The sequence below is a fragment of the Eutrigla gurnardus genome (assembly GCF_963514095.1).
Source record: "Eutrigla gurnardus genome assembly, chromosome: 6".
Lineage (NCBI taxonomy): Eukaryota > Metazoa > Chordata > Actinopteri > Perciformes > Triglidae > Eutrigla > Eutrigla gurnardus.
The window spans coordinates 23,679,552-23,694,674 of NC_139920.1; the positions used below are offsets into that span (position 1 = coordinate 23,679,552).

At 47.0% G+C, this 15,123-nt stretch overlaps 1 protein-coding gene across 10 annotated transcripts in view; it reads right to left on the reverse strand.

Moving 5' to 3' along the window:
* ephb3b (eph receptor B3b) overlaps positions 1-15,123 on the reverse strand; it is a 60,505-nt gene that overhangs the window by 15,008 nt on the left and 30,374 nt on the right. For 6 of the 10 annotated variants that reach the window (XM_084010808.1, XM_084010810.1, XM_084010816.1 and 3 more), the window contains exons 3-9: positions 11,025-11,697; positions 7,251-7,406; positions 5,987-6,322; positions 3,360-3,496; positions 2,625-2,787; positions 1,950-2,058; positions 469-521 (exon numbers count right to left, since the gene is read on the reverse strand). In XM_084010808.1, coding sequence (XP_083866934.1) covers positions 469-521; positions 1,950-2,058; positions 2,625-2,787; positions 3,360-3,496; positions 5,987-6,322; positions 7,251-7,406; positions 11,025-11,697 — 1,627 coding nt within the window. The remainder of the gene's footprint in view (positions 1-468; positions 522-1,949; positions 2,059-2,624; positions 2,788-3,359; positions 3,497-5,986; positions 6,323-7,250; positions 7,407-11,024; positions 11,698-15,123) is intronic. The other 4 variants (XM_084010811.1, XM_084010815.1, XM_084010813.1 and 1 more) reach the window with 1 other exon arrangement.

Below are 15,123 nucleotides of genomic sequence, written 5' to 3' on the forward strand. Positions count from 1 at the left end.
TCTTCAACAGGGGGTCCGTGACCCCTATGGGGGTCCGCAGAGTTACTGCAAGGGGGTCCCCGAAATTTGTTTTTTTTTTCCTGCCAAAAAATGGAAATATGTCCAAATATATACCCAACATGAATACAGCCAATGCTAAGCAAATATATATCTTCCTGTTTGTTTAGTATTAAGAAATTGTGATGTAGAAATGCCAAAATAGAATTAAAATATAAATCTGGCTTAGCATTGTATACATATATCATTACAAAGTACTGTTATACATGACACTTTGGGCTGCACTACACATTTTTATTGGCCCAGTTCAATAAGCGACACAATTTTATACAATATGTAACAATATGTGAGTTATTGGTTTTTCGTATTAAGTGATGCTGATTCATTACTAAGTGCAAATGACAGGGCAGAATTAGAGGAATAATGTGATGCGAAAAAATAAAGGAGTGGCAGCTCAGCAAAGAGACTTACTGTACTGCTGCAGTTTCTCTGTGTACTCCGACTCTGAACCATTTCTCTGCTTTCTGTTGAGTAAGATGGAAAAAACACAAACAGTGTCACGTGGGCTCCACACAAGGAACAAAGGCGGGAGGAGAAAACGGATCCCTAATAAATGTCTGCGGAGACCGTGTTGCATTGGAGGCAAGGGGACGCTATGCAGATGATGAAAAGATTGGATCAGTGGTTTGGTGGTAAAAAAGAAAAAAAATCATTCATACTCGGGGACACGAGTCTAAACAAAAACAGATATCACACCATTGTCTGAAGCAGCGAGCGAACGCTATTCACTCCCCGGCACCCTGAACACCAGCAGCCGAGACAAAAGCCGGCTCAAACAGCAAGCTCAGCTGTCTCGCCTCTCCCAGCCCAACAGACATCACACTGCTTTTTATTTTTCTCCTCCTGGACTCTCTGGCTGTCATCCTCTCTTCCTTTTCCCACTATTTCCCCCCCGTCTGTTTTTTTCTTCTTTTACTCATACATCTCCCAGTTTCTTTATCCTCATTTCCCTACACGGCGACGGGGAGGGAGCAAAGATGATGACAGCGTAGGGGGGGGCTCGGTTGTAGAAATTACATGTTAATGTGCTTCCTTTGTTGTCTAACCGGTAACCGGGGCAATAATACCCGGCGGTGATTTGCATCTGATTTCAAATTCTAATTCCATTCCGGAATATGCCGAAGCCGTTTTTTTTTTGTATTATTATTATTTTCTCCCCGTATTCTGCTGTGGCGGCTAAGCGGAGACACAACCCATGAAAATAGAAGAGAGCCAAGAAGCGAGAGGGAGAGAAGGAGAGATTATTATTCAGTCTAGCGTGACCGATGCCCACGCTTGTCAGCCCCCAGCCTCCTACCGGCTTGTGGAGGGGATCCAGTGGGCGCCAGTCAGCGGCGGGTGCCAACCTTTAACACCTATATACACACACAAGTGCATTTCGCTGCTCGGCAAATGAGTAGTATAGGGATAAATGAGTGTGGTTAGCCCCTCCCCACCCTGCTGATGCGGCGTCAGACTTCCCGGTCAACTGGGCCCAGCAGACAGGGGCCACATCTGGGGCTTCTTTGTGGTCGGGCAAACGCACAGTTGATTTCTGAGTGCCGGGGCCGTGAGGACAGACCTATCAGGGCCCAACAGCTGCTCCACCATGCTGTGTCCAGTGAGCAAAGGAGCATTTGGGCCAAAGCTGTTTACTATTCACAAATTCAGCAAGGCTAAAAAAAATCTGGCATTCAGCGGCCTCACAGGTGGCACAGCATTCCGCTGAGAGTGCTCCGGGGGTGGTTTGGAGGACATGCAAACAAAGTTGACATTTGAAGCCATCTCATTTTTTTTTTTAATCATTATTTCTTTTTAAACTTGAAGGAAAGATATTTTAGCTCTCACTGATTGATGGTAAATGAGTCGACACCCTTTGCCACACGTGCTCATCTTTCCGATTAAATTCTGACCTGAGGCAGACGATGGCGATGACCACAACTGCAATGATGAAGACCAAGGTGGCGGTGGCTGATCCCACGATGAGGGGCAGCTGCTCCTGCCATGACTTTGGAGGGTCAGCTTTAGGGTCAAAGAGGGGGAAAAAGTGGTTAAACATACACCCACACTACCCCTGCAATCCATTTGTCTAACTGAATCCCGTGCCGCTGTTTGCTCTGCAGTAACTCTGACTATAGGCTTCAATGCCTCTCACGACGGGCCCACTTCAGAACTGTATGCTTACATAAGTAACCATGCCTTTGTGTTCTTCAGGCTATATTAAGCGGAAAGGAGAACGGCCCGGAGACTGATGAATGCATTTGTGGAGACTGCTTGATAGACTATTCAGTTTGTTTTCTTTGACTGCTTTATGATGAGGATGATGTAGAGCAAGAGTGAGGCTGATATATTGCCCGATCGCTGAGGAAATGGTAGATTTTCTCCAAATCGTAAGTCAGTTTCTCGACAGGAGGTTCAGTCATTTTGCATGAATAGGCATGGTAGCTTCTGGCTCTATGGGCTTTTGAGCCTCCATTGTGTTCATAAGCGTATACACTGCTCTATTATAGCGGTATTGCTAGTAAGCCACAAATACCCCCACAGTTTATCCCTGCGTAATGAAATAGGTAAAGGGAGGAGCAACGTACTTTGCAAGTTGGTGCTGAAGTCGGCTGGACTGCTGTAACGGCCGTAACCGGCCACCGTCCGGGCACGGACCTGCACCACGTAAGGCGTACCGGCCTTGAGGCCTTCGATGCGGGCGTTGCTCCGTTGGGCAGTCATGGTATGGGCGATGGCCTCGCCCTGATCCTGCAGAGACGAAGACAGTGAATCATTAAAACAATACCAAATAATGTCCCCTTGTTGCTCCTCTCCCTCAAACACCAATCTAGCCACGCAGGCCAGTAGAGAAAATATAGAGACAAGAGGCAGAGGGAGGCTTATTTTAGCCGGTGTGTTAATTCAGCGGTAGGAGGACATGACAAGAAACAGAGCACATATACACTGAGTGCATTTGTTCTCTCCCGGCGCCAGATACAACTCACTAGCCCTCTGGAAAATACAGAAAACTTTCGAATGCATGGATCGAGGGAGGATGGGGGAGGGCAAGAGGGAGAGATGGAATTATAGGTGCAGAGCAGACAGAAAAGAGTAGAAATATGGGAGGATTGGTCGGCGAGAGAGAGAAAAGGGAGGGATAGGAAGAGGGGAGTAACTACAGGAGGAGGATCACACGAGCTAAGATTGGAACTGGTGACTTGCCTCACTGCAAACCATGTGTTTATCAGCGGAGGCATTGTTTTCCACATTAACAGAAACACAGACGAAACAGAGAGCATGCGAGACAATGGAATTGGATTGAATTAGAGGCGTTGACTTACATTGCTTCTTACCTTCTCATGGTACTTAATCTCATAATCCAGAATGATTCCGTTGGGTTTCTCTGGAGGCAGCCAGGACAGGCTCATGGTGCTCGCTGTGGCCGCCATCAGGTGAACCGTGGGCACTGCAGATGGAGCTACACGGGGCAAAACAAATGGAGGAAAATTTGCGGTTAGGGTTAGGCTACTGTTATTATTACTACCAACATCAAATACAGTTTGAACCCAAGAGCCTGGTCTGTTCCAGATTCCTGCCTAAAGTCTGTTTTTCTCTTGGGTGATGTTGGGACTTTTTCAAATTAATTGAGTTTGAAAACAAACAAGCGTGTTCTGGTCCTGCTCCATGTGAAAAGTGTCCTGAGGGAACTTTTGTTGTGATATGACACTATAAATAAAATTGAATTGAATTATGCCCTTTGTATGTCCACAGAAGCCCACATGCAAAGTCCTAGGGCTGTGTTGCTTTTGTGAAAAGCTTTGGCCACTCATTAGTATGCAGAACCATTCCCCACTATTGCTCAAATTCTCCCTCTGAGTGTGTTGAGGGAAAGGGGATGTCTAATTCTCCTGTGACAAGAGAATCAATCTGCAAAAACTGATGGATAAGCCTCCGGTACATGCGGTCCCCTCTGCCATACACCGACTGTGTGCGATCTCGGGGGGGCAAAGCGAGTACAGATGTCGACTTTTCACTTTTCATTTAACTGCATTCATGCCGAACTACTGCTGGACTCCGAAGTTTTGGGAACAGTTTTCTTTCCTCCACTGGTAGTTTTCCAAGCTATGAGAAGTAGTCTTATGTACTGTGAATATGAACTGTGACCGCTATATAGTCATAAATCTGTACACAAATAGACATGCATGCATGGGTTGGTCGACACGCATCAGAAGAGCATAAAACACGCTGGCACGCCACCCACCTGAGCTTCTAATGCTTTGTTCTCGTGTTCCTCTTAATGCCCAAGTGTTGTCTGCCTTCCTGCCTTCCCTTTCCTCTTTTGTAAGTTCAAGCCTGTTCTCTACCTCTGACTCACTCCGTCCTCCCCGTCTACTGTCTACTCACTACTTTCATAACTTCAACGGTCAATCTCCAGTCGCACCTTCTCTTCAGAAATAAAGTTCCTACACTCACTTTCTTTAACTCCCCCTGTCCTCTTCCTCGGCTCCTCAGAGACCCCCATCTCCACTTAGTCTCAGACTCTCTCCCTTCCTTCAAGCTTTTTAATCCCTATTTTTTTAAGTTCTTTCATCCCCCCCTGCATTTCCTTTCCTCTGTTTGTGACCAGACATCTCTCTCTCTCTGCTCCCTAAACCTTCCCTGCCTCTCTCCCTCCCCCCCCATACCATCCACCCAGGCCCACCCCGTCTCTCTTTCTCCTCCAGAAGACAATGCTTCCTAGGCAGATCCCCTGGTAACTCTAGCCAGGGGATTAGGGGCCCTCCTCCGGGAGAAGACGTTGAAGTAACCATGGAGGTGGCCTCCGGGGGCTTATCGCCGCCCTAGTATTTATTTTGCTTCTTAAAAGTGAATGCACATGCAGGGATGGTCTTGGGCCTACACCGGGGGATAATCTGATCCAGTTGATGCTCTCTTGCCCCCTTCCTATCCCTTCACCTCCTTTTTTTTTTGACTGACCCCAAGCAACCCAGGATGGACAGTGGTCCCTGTCAGGCCGAACCCTCATAAAACAATAAGGCCTTCACGTGGGGGCCCTGTAGGGCCTTTTGGGCACTAGACCCATAAACAGAAGGCATTACTAAAGGAGCAGGAACACAAGGTTAGGGGTGAGGAGGCCACGGAGCGAGGAGAGAGATGATGGGGGGGAAAGAGCAGGGGATAATCCTTGGTGTTCTCTAAGCCTGCAGGAATAGCAAATTTAACATAGAGCCCAAACACATCCAAGGCATAACTTAAAGGCCCTGGGAGACCCTCAACAAAGAGACTTACCCCCATTAAGTAAAGTGTAAGTAAGCTCAATGTGGAGGAAAACGGTACAAACTGAAATTGCGAAAATTCCATAAGTAATTGCAAAAATGATCCGCCTGTCCTCTTATATACCTCCTTATTTGAATGCCAAATCATTAACCAAGGCATTTCATTTACATTGTCCATCTCAAGGATATGACTACCCTCATTTATAATACGGAAATGTACAGTTTGTGTCTATACACCAGCTTGCTTTCAGTCTTCTGGACACATTTTCTTTTTTCAAAAAACCCGAGCACTGATTGCTACATTGGCCTAGTTGCTGTTGTTGCTGTGGGATGAAGGAGTGGTGGGTTGGAGGCAGTGGGCAGCTAGAACGCTGAGGGTTCAACACTTTGAATACACGCTGCCTCACTATTGCTATTTGCAGCGGTGTTAGCACAGAGCACGCTGTGGGCGTGTGAAAAAAAGGTCCCCTTTCTAAGCTCATTCAGAAGAATGTCTTCCTTCTCAATCCCCGTTCAAAGGGAAATATGTAACACACTCCTACGCGCATACAAGGAAATGATCTCGACTTCTTAAGCACAGAGCGTAATCTCCGACATTTGTCTCGTATTCCTTTTTTTCCCGGCTGTGCCTACAAGTTCAATATTGACCCCTTGACAGGTAAGCTGCGAGGATGGGGGGGGCTTCAACCTACCGGCCTGATTGGTGGTGATGTTCACCGAGGAGAACTGGGGCGTGTAGGGGCTTTTGTTGGAAACGCCGTTGACTGCTTGGATCTCGAAGCTGTACTGCGTGTGGGCCTGCAGGTTACGGACGGCCACGCGGCGCTGCGTCAGGCCCAGGTGGCGCGGCGAGATGTCCACGTTGTCGTCGCAGCGCGAGCACATCCCCCGCTCGGGCAGACACTTCTTGCAGATGACGTTGTAGAAGATGTCCTCGCGGCCGCCCAGGTCACGCGGGTCGCTCCACTCCAGCACGAGGGAGGTCTCGTTCACGCTGGAGATGACGCTGCGCGGCGACGAGGGAACGGCTGCGGAAAAATAAGGGGAAGTAAAAGCGTGGATGAGATGAGGGGAAATAGGTTTTGGAATGCAAATGCACACTAGCTGTTAAGGAATTTGTCTCGGAGATATACAGAGACATACAGTAGACGGGGATTCATATTGCAAATCACAGTTTACATATCATTCTACGCACATATTCATTATTCCGTAGCTGCTATCAACACAATTCACGACCCAAGAAAATTCCTCGTGCTGCGGTCTTAGTACATTTTTCATGCACTAACGAGAATCTTTTTTTTCTTCCACATAACAAGAGTGTTTGAATTGCATGCTCATTTCCAGTGTGTGCGTATGTGTGTGTGTGTGTGTGTGTGTGTGTGTGTGTGTGAAATGCTGGGGGGGACGAGCGAGACAAACTATTGGCAGAGCCTCTGCAATTCTTATCCAATTACTGGAGTCTTATCTCTCGCTGCACTGTGGGAGAATCAGCGCCCCACCTCAGCAACAGGAAAAAAAAAAAAGAGGATATTCTTCTCTCTTTACCAGCGAACGAATTAGCTCCTGCGTGTGCGTGTTTGCTCTTAACAAAGGCACTGCTACGAGCAGAAATCCTGCGCTGTCTGTCTGTGAAAAAGGATGGGAGCGTCGGGGAACAGACAGACCTCACTGGGGAGGCGGGGGCGGGCGGGCGGGGGAGGGGTTGGATGATAACATTTCGGATAACGTTGGGAAAGCAAGCAGACTTGTTTGCCATCCGCGTGGTTTGATGGGAACAGACTTCTGAGGGCTCGGATCAGCCATGTCGGGGGACAATTCAAAGACGGAAGTTTGGGAGAACATTTACCACACAGTCAATAATTTGTTTTTATGGCAAATTTGATTACTGTCTGAATACGAGGTATACATCTACTTCTGTCTTGTGTTCACGTGCTGATGCTGTCGGTCTGTACTTACTGGTGCAGGGGGAGTCGGGAGAATCGGTGTCGGAGCGGTAGAAACCGGTGCGACAGGAGCAAACGCTGGCTGCTCCCGAGCTGGCTCGGCTGTTGGCTGGACAGGGCAAGCACAAGCTGTCTCCTTGTTTGGACTTGAAGGTGCCAGGGCTGCAAGCTGAAGACAAAAAAAAAAAAAGACAAAAGAGTGAGAAGGGAAAGTGTGAAGAAAGTAATAGTGAGCTATAATTTAAGGTAAAACAATTTTGTCGCCATCAGAGGTCTTCAACATTTTCAGGCCAAGGACCCCCGAGACTAATAGTGAAACAGGAAGATTTATATTTGCTTAATATAGGTTTTATGTTACGGTGTATTATTTTTGGACATATTTCCATTTTTGAAAGAAAAAAATTTGAAGAAAAGTTTGGGATCAAATAGGGGACCCCCTGCAGGTCATTCTGATTCTGGAATAAAAATACCCAATTGTTATTTCACTAATCCGTCACTTTAGTATGCAAGCATTCTCAACAGGATGTTAATTATAGCGGAATGTTATATGGTCCCACTGTTCCAGCTCACTGATAGAAATGTAAACTGCTCAGATGATGTGTTAAGTATGTGTGTTTATGTACATGCGAGACCATGGACATGATTTGTTTAAGTCCCCTGGAGTCCACATGTTCCCGTCTCCCCTTATAGACAGTATGCATCTTCAGCAAACTGCAGTGTGGGAACGAGTGTTTGGAGCAGCATGTAGCCGTCTGGGTAAGCTCACGCTCACGCGACGAGACTGTCGAGGCATATTACATACACGAGCCTCTGAGCGAAAACTGGCACGGTGCTCTCACTGTTTTAATGAAACGCATACAAACATGAGCACAGAGAATCAGAGAGACACGCACGACACACAGTGATGTGTGCACAAGCATGGGTTTGTGCGGAAACGACACGTCTGTACACACAAACACATCATCCTGGCCTCAAGTCACTTCGGTACTCAGTGACTCAGTTTTTTACTGCTTCTCTCTGTCTTTGAGATCACTCTTTTTTTTTTTTTTTTTTTTTTTACAGACTTACACAAAACCGCCTTCGTCGTAGTTTTTTTTTTACCTAAACCTATTCTCAATCGGAGAAGCCGAGTTAATCGGATGAAAACACTGCTGGCCTTTGTGAAAATTGCCCTATCTCCATTTATAGCTGCTGTTTGGAGGTTTATAACTCGGGTGATAAGTTGCAGACGTGCGGGGAAACACTGACTGGCGGCACTGTGATCCGGAAGACTTTGGCAGGCAACGTATCTTTGATAAACTGTCTCGTTAAAAGATGAATGAGTTTGCCGCAGTGGTTAATAAAAAAAAAGGTACGACAGGCAAAGTTTACAGGGGCCAGTTGATTAGCTGACCCACTAGTGCGTTAGCTCGTCAATGTCAAGGACACACTGCTATGTTTGTCCCTCTCTGAATGATAATCATCACCAGAGCACCTGCATTTGTTTTCCAATCCCTTCACTAAAAACAACCCGAAGTTGGAGGTCAAATATACAGACCATTTTCCTGCTCCTGCTGTTTTTTTTCAAAGTTCAATATTAGCACTAAACCACCCGTAGACTGCACTGTGTACATTAGCACTAAGTGTATTTGTTCTTTCACCATTAATCAGAGTCATCCACACCACCGGCTAACAGGAAGTACCGCTTGATAAACAGATAAGAAAAAACCCTGTGTTTTTACCAGCCGGGGGGGGGGGGGGGGGGGGGGGGGGGGGCTTCGATCTGGTGTCTTGACCCGCGCAAGTTCATTTGAGTTCACACAAATTAAACTACAAGCAATTTCTCAACTCCCAGGGGGACGAGAGCATTCATTTTTTTTGAACATGTTAGCCCAACGAAAAGATGTTGATGGAGCATTCCCATTAAAGGGAACTTTGTTTTTCAGGGAAAGGGCTGAAAGTGCTGATCGATCACTTCCAGTGAGTAAAGGGGTCATCCCGTTCCTTTCATCAATTTTCCCCTCAGAGGAGCTTCTAAAGAATGAGGGAGAAAGAGAGACAAGGGGCTAGAGGGAAAACGGGGAAGGAGAGGTGGAAGAGGTGGTGGCATAGAAAATGCTAATCCTGCAGGCGCTTTTTCTTATCCCCCCCCCCCTCCCCTCTCCCCTGTGTCTTATCCTAAGCTCTATATTCATGCAGAACATAGAGCTTAAGGAACTGATTAGGATGTATGCTGAAATTGGAAAATTTGGAGCATGAAGAGAGAAGTAAAGAAAAAAAAAAGTGCTCATCGGTTAATATTAATGCATCCTTACTGTAACTCCGGTGGCGTATTAATGAGAGCAACGGCCTTCAGATTGAGAGAGGGAACACGAGAAGGAGAGGTAAAGCACCAGTGCAGAGAGGGAGAGAGCGAAGCGATGCCGCATGTTGGAAAACGAGGACGAGAGCAAGCGGAGAAAAGAAGAGTCATGGCGAAAAGGATGATGAGAAATGGCTTTGGAGGGGGAGAGTGGATTCGGAGAGAGAGGTGAAGTGAGAAGAGGAAGAAGAGGGGGGAGATTTATCCCTTCTGGTTTCCAGTGAAGCTTGATTAGAGTACGTTTTATCAGGACCCAGTCGCGAGGGCTTTAACCTTGAGCTGCCAGGAGCAAACAAATGAGTTTTTAACCACATACACCATGCTTTAGATTTACTACGCTCTCTCTTGCACACACACACGCACACACACACACTCTAAAGGTAAGCACACATCCCTTAAGGTCTGCCAGAAGCTGCCAGTGTAAAGTATCCACCCCATCTCCGGCTGATCACCACTATGGGTGCTTAACTTAAAGGTCTTCTCAGCCTCGTCTCTTCCTCCCATAAGGAGAGGAATGAGCCTCTCTTAACCCGGGCAGGCATGCCTCACACAAACTGTACACACACACACCTCGCATTCAACCCTGCAGATGAATAACTAGCAGCTCCCCCCTTCTCTCTCTCTCTCTCTCATTCTGCTGTCTCCATTTGACCCGTGCACCCTAAGCCTAATTTTACGCCCCCCCTACCCCTCCACGCTCCCATTTTCCATTTATCCCTCGCTCTCCTCCACGCTGTCAACCCTGCACTCCATTTCAGTGGAGACCTCGCTGTTTAAATTCACCTTGCTCTCAACTTCTGTGAACCCGTCATGTTTTCCATCAGACCTGAAAACCATCATAGGGTCTCTCAGAAACAGCCTCCCTCCCGATGCATTTCCATTTTTTATTTTAACCAACCGGCTGCCAAGCAAAAACTGAGGTCAGAGGCATGCTGATGGTGTCGACTTGTGTGTATTATTCTACCTTGTAGTAATACGAGGCAAATAAATGGCTCCTAGTAACGTGGCAGCTGGACAATCTAGTGATAGAGGCTGTAACCTGTAGCCGAAACAATACCGGTCCAATCTCTCCAACAATCAGTGTGTGTCCACAACATGGCGTTCGTGCAGATGAAGCGTCCTTCAGCGAGACTTTGACCCAATACTCATTGTAATTCACTGTGCAAAGAAGCATCAGATACGATGTGCCTAAAATGCAAATGTAACTTTTCTCAGCAGTAATAATGTGATACATTATTGATCACCAAAGGGACCCCACAACCCACCCAACCCACCCCCATTCTCTAGGAGCTACAAAATAGCACACCATTCTGTAGAGACATTTTTTCTGGTTAGGTCAGCAGCCAGCAAAGGCGTTGAAACTTGTTATGCCTGATTTACCTCTGGATTAAGCCCCCAAGACAGTAATACAATCCTGGACTGTCCTAAAATACAGAAAACACTCACCTTGACATTGGGTATCCTTCATGGCTGGTTCGAAGCCGGACGAGCAGGTACAGGCCCCCACGGGAACCATCCACTCGCCATCTCCATTGCAATAGAGCTTCAATGGCACGGACACCTCCACAGCGTTGGGGACGCAAGTTCCCGGCGCAATGACCAAGGAGGTTGCCTCGGCTCCGGTCGCCGTCTCTGGGAAGACGGCGAAGTTGGCAATGGTGGTGGAGCACTTCTTGTAAAAGACCCTCACCGAGATGAGCGACATGCAGGCGCCGAGATCCTGGAAGGCCAAGTAGAACCCGGCTTTGGACAACGGGCCGAAACTCCGAACCTTGGTGTTAACCCGCCCGGACTCCAGCATGGAGAAGCTCTCGTCCGGGGCGATGGTGTCCACCTTCACGTACGGGTTCTCCATCCAGAAGGGGCTGGTTGCCGTGGCCGAGTCGGAGTCGGACTCGTAGTAGAAGAGGTTGAAGGTCTCTTTGCAGGAGCCGGGGATGTTGGGGATGCTGTTGCAGTCGCGGACTGTGAATTTCATCTCCACGTACACGCGCAGGACATCCTTCCTTGGGATAAAGTCACTGCGTAGCCAGTTGTTCTGGTTGAGCTCACGTACGTTGCAGACTTGGTACGTCCGGATGGGGTTCATGGCATCGTCGTAGCCACTCACCTCTTCCCACTACAAAGAGAGCAGGAGAAAATCATGGATTAGAGGTTGTACATGTGTCTGGATATTGAGACTTTTTTTTAAAGTCTTTTCAATTACATTCCCTTCTGCCTTTGCTCCACGACTCTTTTTTCAACTCTGCTTAGTGGAGCCAGGGACGAAGACTGCAAATTCATCTCAATTACAGCAACCTGTCACCTCCTAGCCACAGAGCCACCACAGCATGTTTACCTCATATCTGTTTGGAAGTAGCAGTCTCATTGCTTCACAACCAATTATGCTTCAATTACAGAGCAATGATCGCAACGTCCTCTAATGAAGACGATGCTTAACCTTCACGATTTCCCTTCTTTTTTTCTTCTCCCCTCTCCTCTACATCTTCCGATGCTACTACAGTACCCAGGGGGTGAATTACTCAGGATAAAATGGAATTAAATTTTCTAAACTTTGATTACCAGCTTCATTAAATGAGCGCAAGCAAACCAGACTTTAAAAGCTTTGATTTCAGACACTGTAATCTCATGCATTTTTTTTTTTTTTCAATCTCGAACGAGGACGCCACGATTAAATCACTTCACTTCAAATAGCGATTCCTGTGTGTATGATATATCTTTGTCTGCATGCGCTGAGGGATCTGTCCCCTTTTGCATTTATTGTGTAGCTAAGACGAGGCCTTGCGAGGTTATTTGCACACCAGCGCCTTTCAAGTCAGCGTTTTGCACGAGGCAATGCATTAAAGCGTTTAAAAGACAATGAGGGGGTGGATTAAATTGAATAAAATAGACCTTGATAAAGGCATAAAAGCAGTTTCAGCTAAACGACTTGCTACCCAAATCCCTGAGATTGAACCTGCCTGTGACCTTCTGATGACAGGGTTGTCACATCACCCAGCCCCCTCCCCCCACCTAAAAGACTAGAATACTTAAGTATTAAATGCCAGGACACATCTACAGCAAATTGTATGTCTACGGTTGCGCTCTCGGGACCAGAGTTTGCTTCGGAACATTTGTCTCAAAACTCTGGTATAAAAGGCACCGATTTGTTCTCCGGGGCCAGTTGTTTCCATCTGAGCATCTTAATTGAGGCTGTGATATGGATGTGGTGGAGACAAGTCTATTCATCCAAGGCCCCCGGAGGCCGTAGAGGAAGAATAGGCGTAGCTTGGCCGTTGCAGTAAAATGATGGTGAAGGGAGGGAAATCGATAATCACCGGCCAGGTCAATGGGATGGCTAAAAGCACGGAGTGTCAATAGGTATTTAGTTCAGTGTAATAAATCACCCGCCGCACAACAGCGATATAGCCAAGTGTTTGTGCACGTGAGGTTGTGTGAGTCTGTCTGTGTGTTTACTTGCTCTATGTACGTGTGTGTGTGTTTAGAGAGAGGTCATCCCCCCAAGACACGCACCAGTGGCCAAACACTCGGAGTGCCTGCTTACCAAGCCTGAATGAATTAAGTAGGTCATGTGAAAAAAGGGTCAAGTTTCTTGGCATCGATCGGCGGCAAGATGAATCTTAGCTTGAGATTTGCGATCCATTCCATTTTCTCTTTGTCCCTTCCATCCAAAGCTTTAACTTTTACTGTCGGGTGGCGATAAACAATGCTTCTCTGACGTATATATACTCCTTGAAGGTCTTGAAGGCTTGATCGGAAAAAATATCGCAATATTTTGCCAAAACTGTGACTCTTTTCATCAACCTTCAATTACTTCAAGGTGAACATTAACTGTCAGCAACGTTGACAGCAACTAAGATAAACCTGTATTATTAGCTTTAGGCATTAGCGGAAATGCTGTATCCCCTTGTATGAGTAAGCCCTCTGTGGCAAATGTTGATGCCATTTTAGCTTGTACGTGACATGTTTTGGCACGCTGGGCGTCTGTGAAGCACGGAGTGATACTCTAACAATAGTTATTATCCCCCACGAGCTAACTAACTTGGTATCTTGCCATCAGTCACTCCAGGTTTGTGGGAAGCCTTTGCTTAAAAAGTGGAATTCCCCTTTCATGACCCATCTGTTTTTGGAAGATAAATGACTGGAATGGACAAAAACAGACCATGCAGGGAGACATCGTGAACATTGGAAATCCAAGGAGGCGTATATATCTACATGCACACACACGCATGCATAATGCATAAATGCTACAGGCCATCCATGCAGACGGTGAGACAGAGACATCCACCTACCAAAGTGCAGACACAGAGGGGAAAGGACTTTATGTACACACATGCGCCCATACGTAGTATAGTACGTGAAGCCAGCGCCTTGCACACTATCAATAATTGAATGTGCTCTCGCAGACACACATTCACAAACGCAGTTCGACGCCTCGGTCACAATTCTGTTCCTGCGTCTGTGTAGCTTCACGCCTAGTGCTTTAACCGTAAGTGTTGTGCAACGCTGTGAAAAAACCCCGAGATGCTATGACTCACTCCTGACTGGACAGCATCCCTGAGAGAGTCTGTGTCGTCTGTTTTCCAGTGGGTGTTTTCGAAGATTTTTTTTTTCTTCAAGATTGTTGTTTTCTCCTCTGTTCTAAGCCGTCTCCCTCTCTCTGCGTGGACATTTGTGTGGATTTTACTTAATCTCAGACTCGCTGCTCCCTGCGCAGCTCCCGCAGTCCGTTGTTATGTTTGTCTTCTCAGTGACTGTATCGACTCCTCTTAAACACTCCTCACCCGTAACAACAACAGTCTGTGATGCTTTGGTTGCGTAATTATAAGGAAGCATAAAACGAGATCCATCTATTTTTTTTTTTGTTCTGTAAAAGAAATAATAAAATGGGGGAAACCTTGCTCTGCTACAGAACAAAAAAAAGGGAGGGGAGAAAACCCATCTCCAGCCTTTCGGGTGGTAATGGGAAATCTGGAGTGCAAAAGGCCCTCCACTGTATGTACATCTATTGAAAAGGAGCATCTGTTTGCTCGGGAAAGAAACGGGGAGGCGTTCTGCATGGGGCCTGGTGGGAAGGGAGAAGGACGGAGGGCGAGAGAGGCTGCGAGGGCGTTTGTCCAACTGATTGTTGCAGCTGAGGTAGCTAGTCTGTCTGGCTTCATTAGCACTTAGTTGCTTGGAAGAAAAAAGGAAGGGGAGAACGAGGAGGGGTGGGCGACTTCGAACAGCTGGGGTGAAATGTCCCTGCAAGTGCAGGGTAAAAACAAAATGTAAAAAAAAAACGGGGGGCCCCGCCGTTCAAAACACAAGGGCCAAGTCGGAGAGCCGTACAAAAGGGGAGGGGAGGAGCACTGGGGGTCTTTGAAGTATAGCTGAGGAGGAGGGGGTCAAGGCTCTTTTTTGGCTCCTCTTTAGGCCATTGTGGAGACCACATGGGAAAGCAAGATGGGGCTGTCACTGGCACTTTGTGTGTGGTAGATTTGGATGCCAGGGTGTGCAAAAGGTCAACGGCGAGAAATATTTTAGCGTTTTAAAAGGTTAGTTG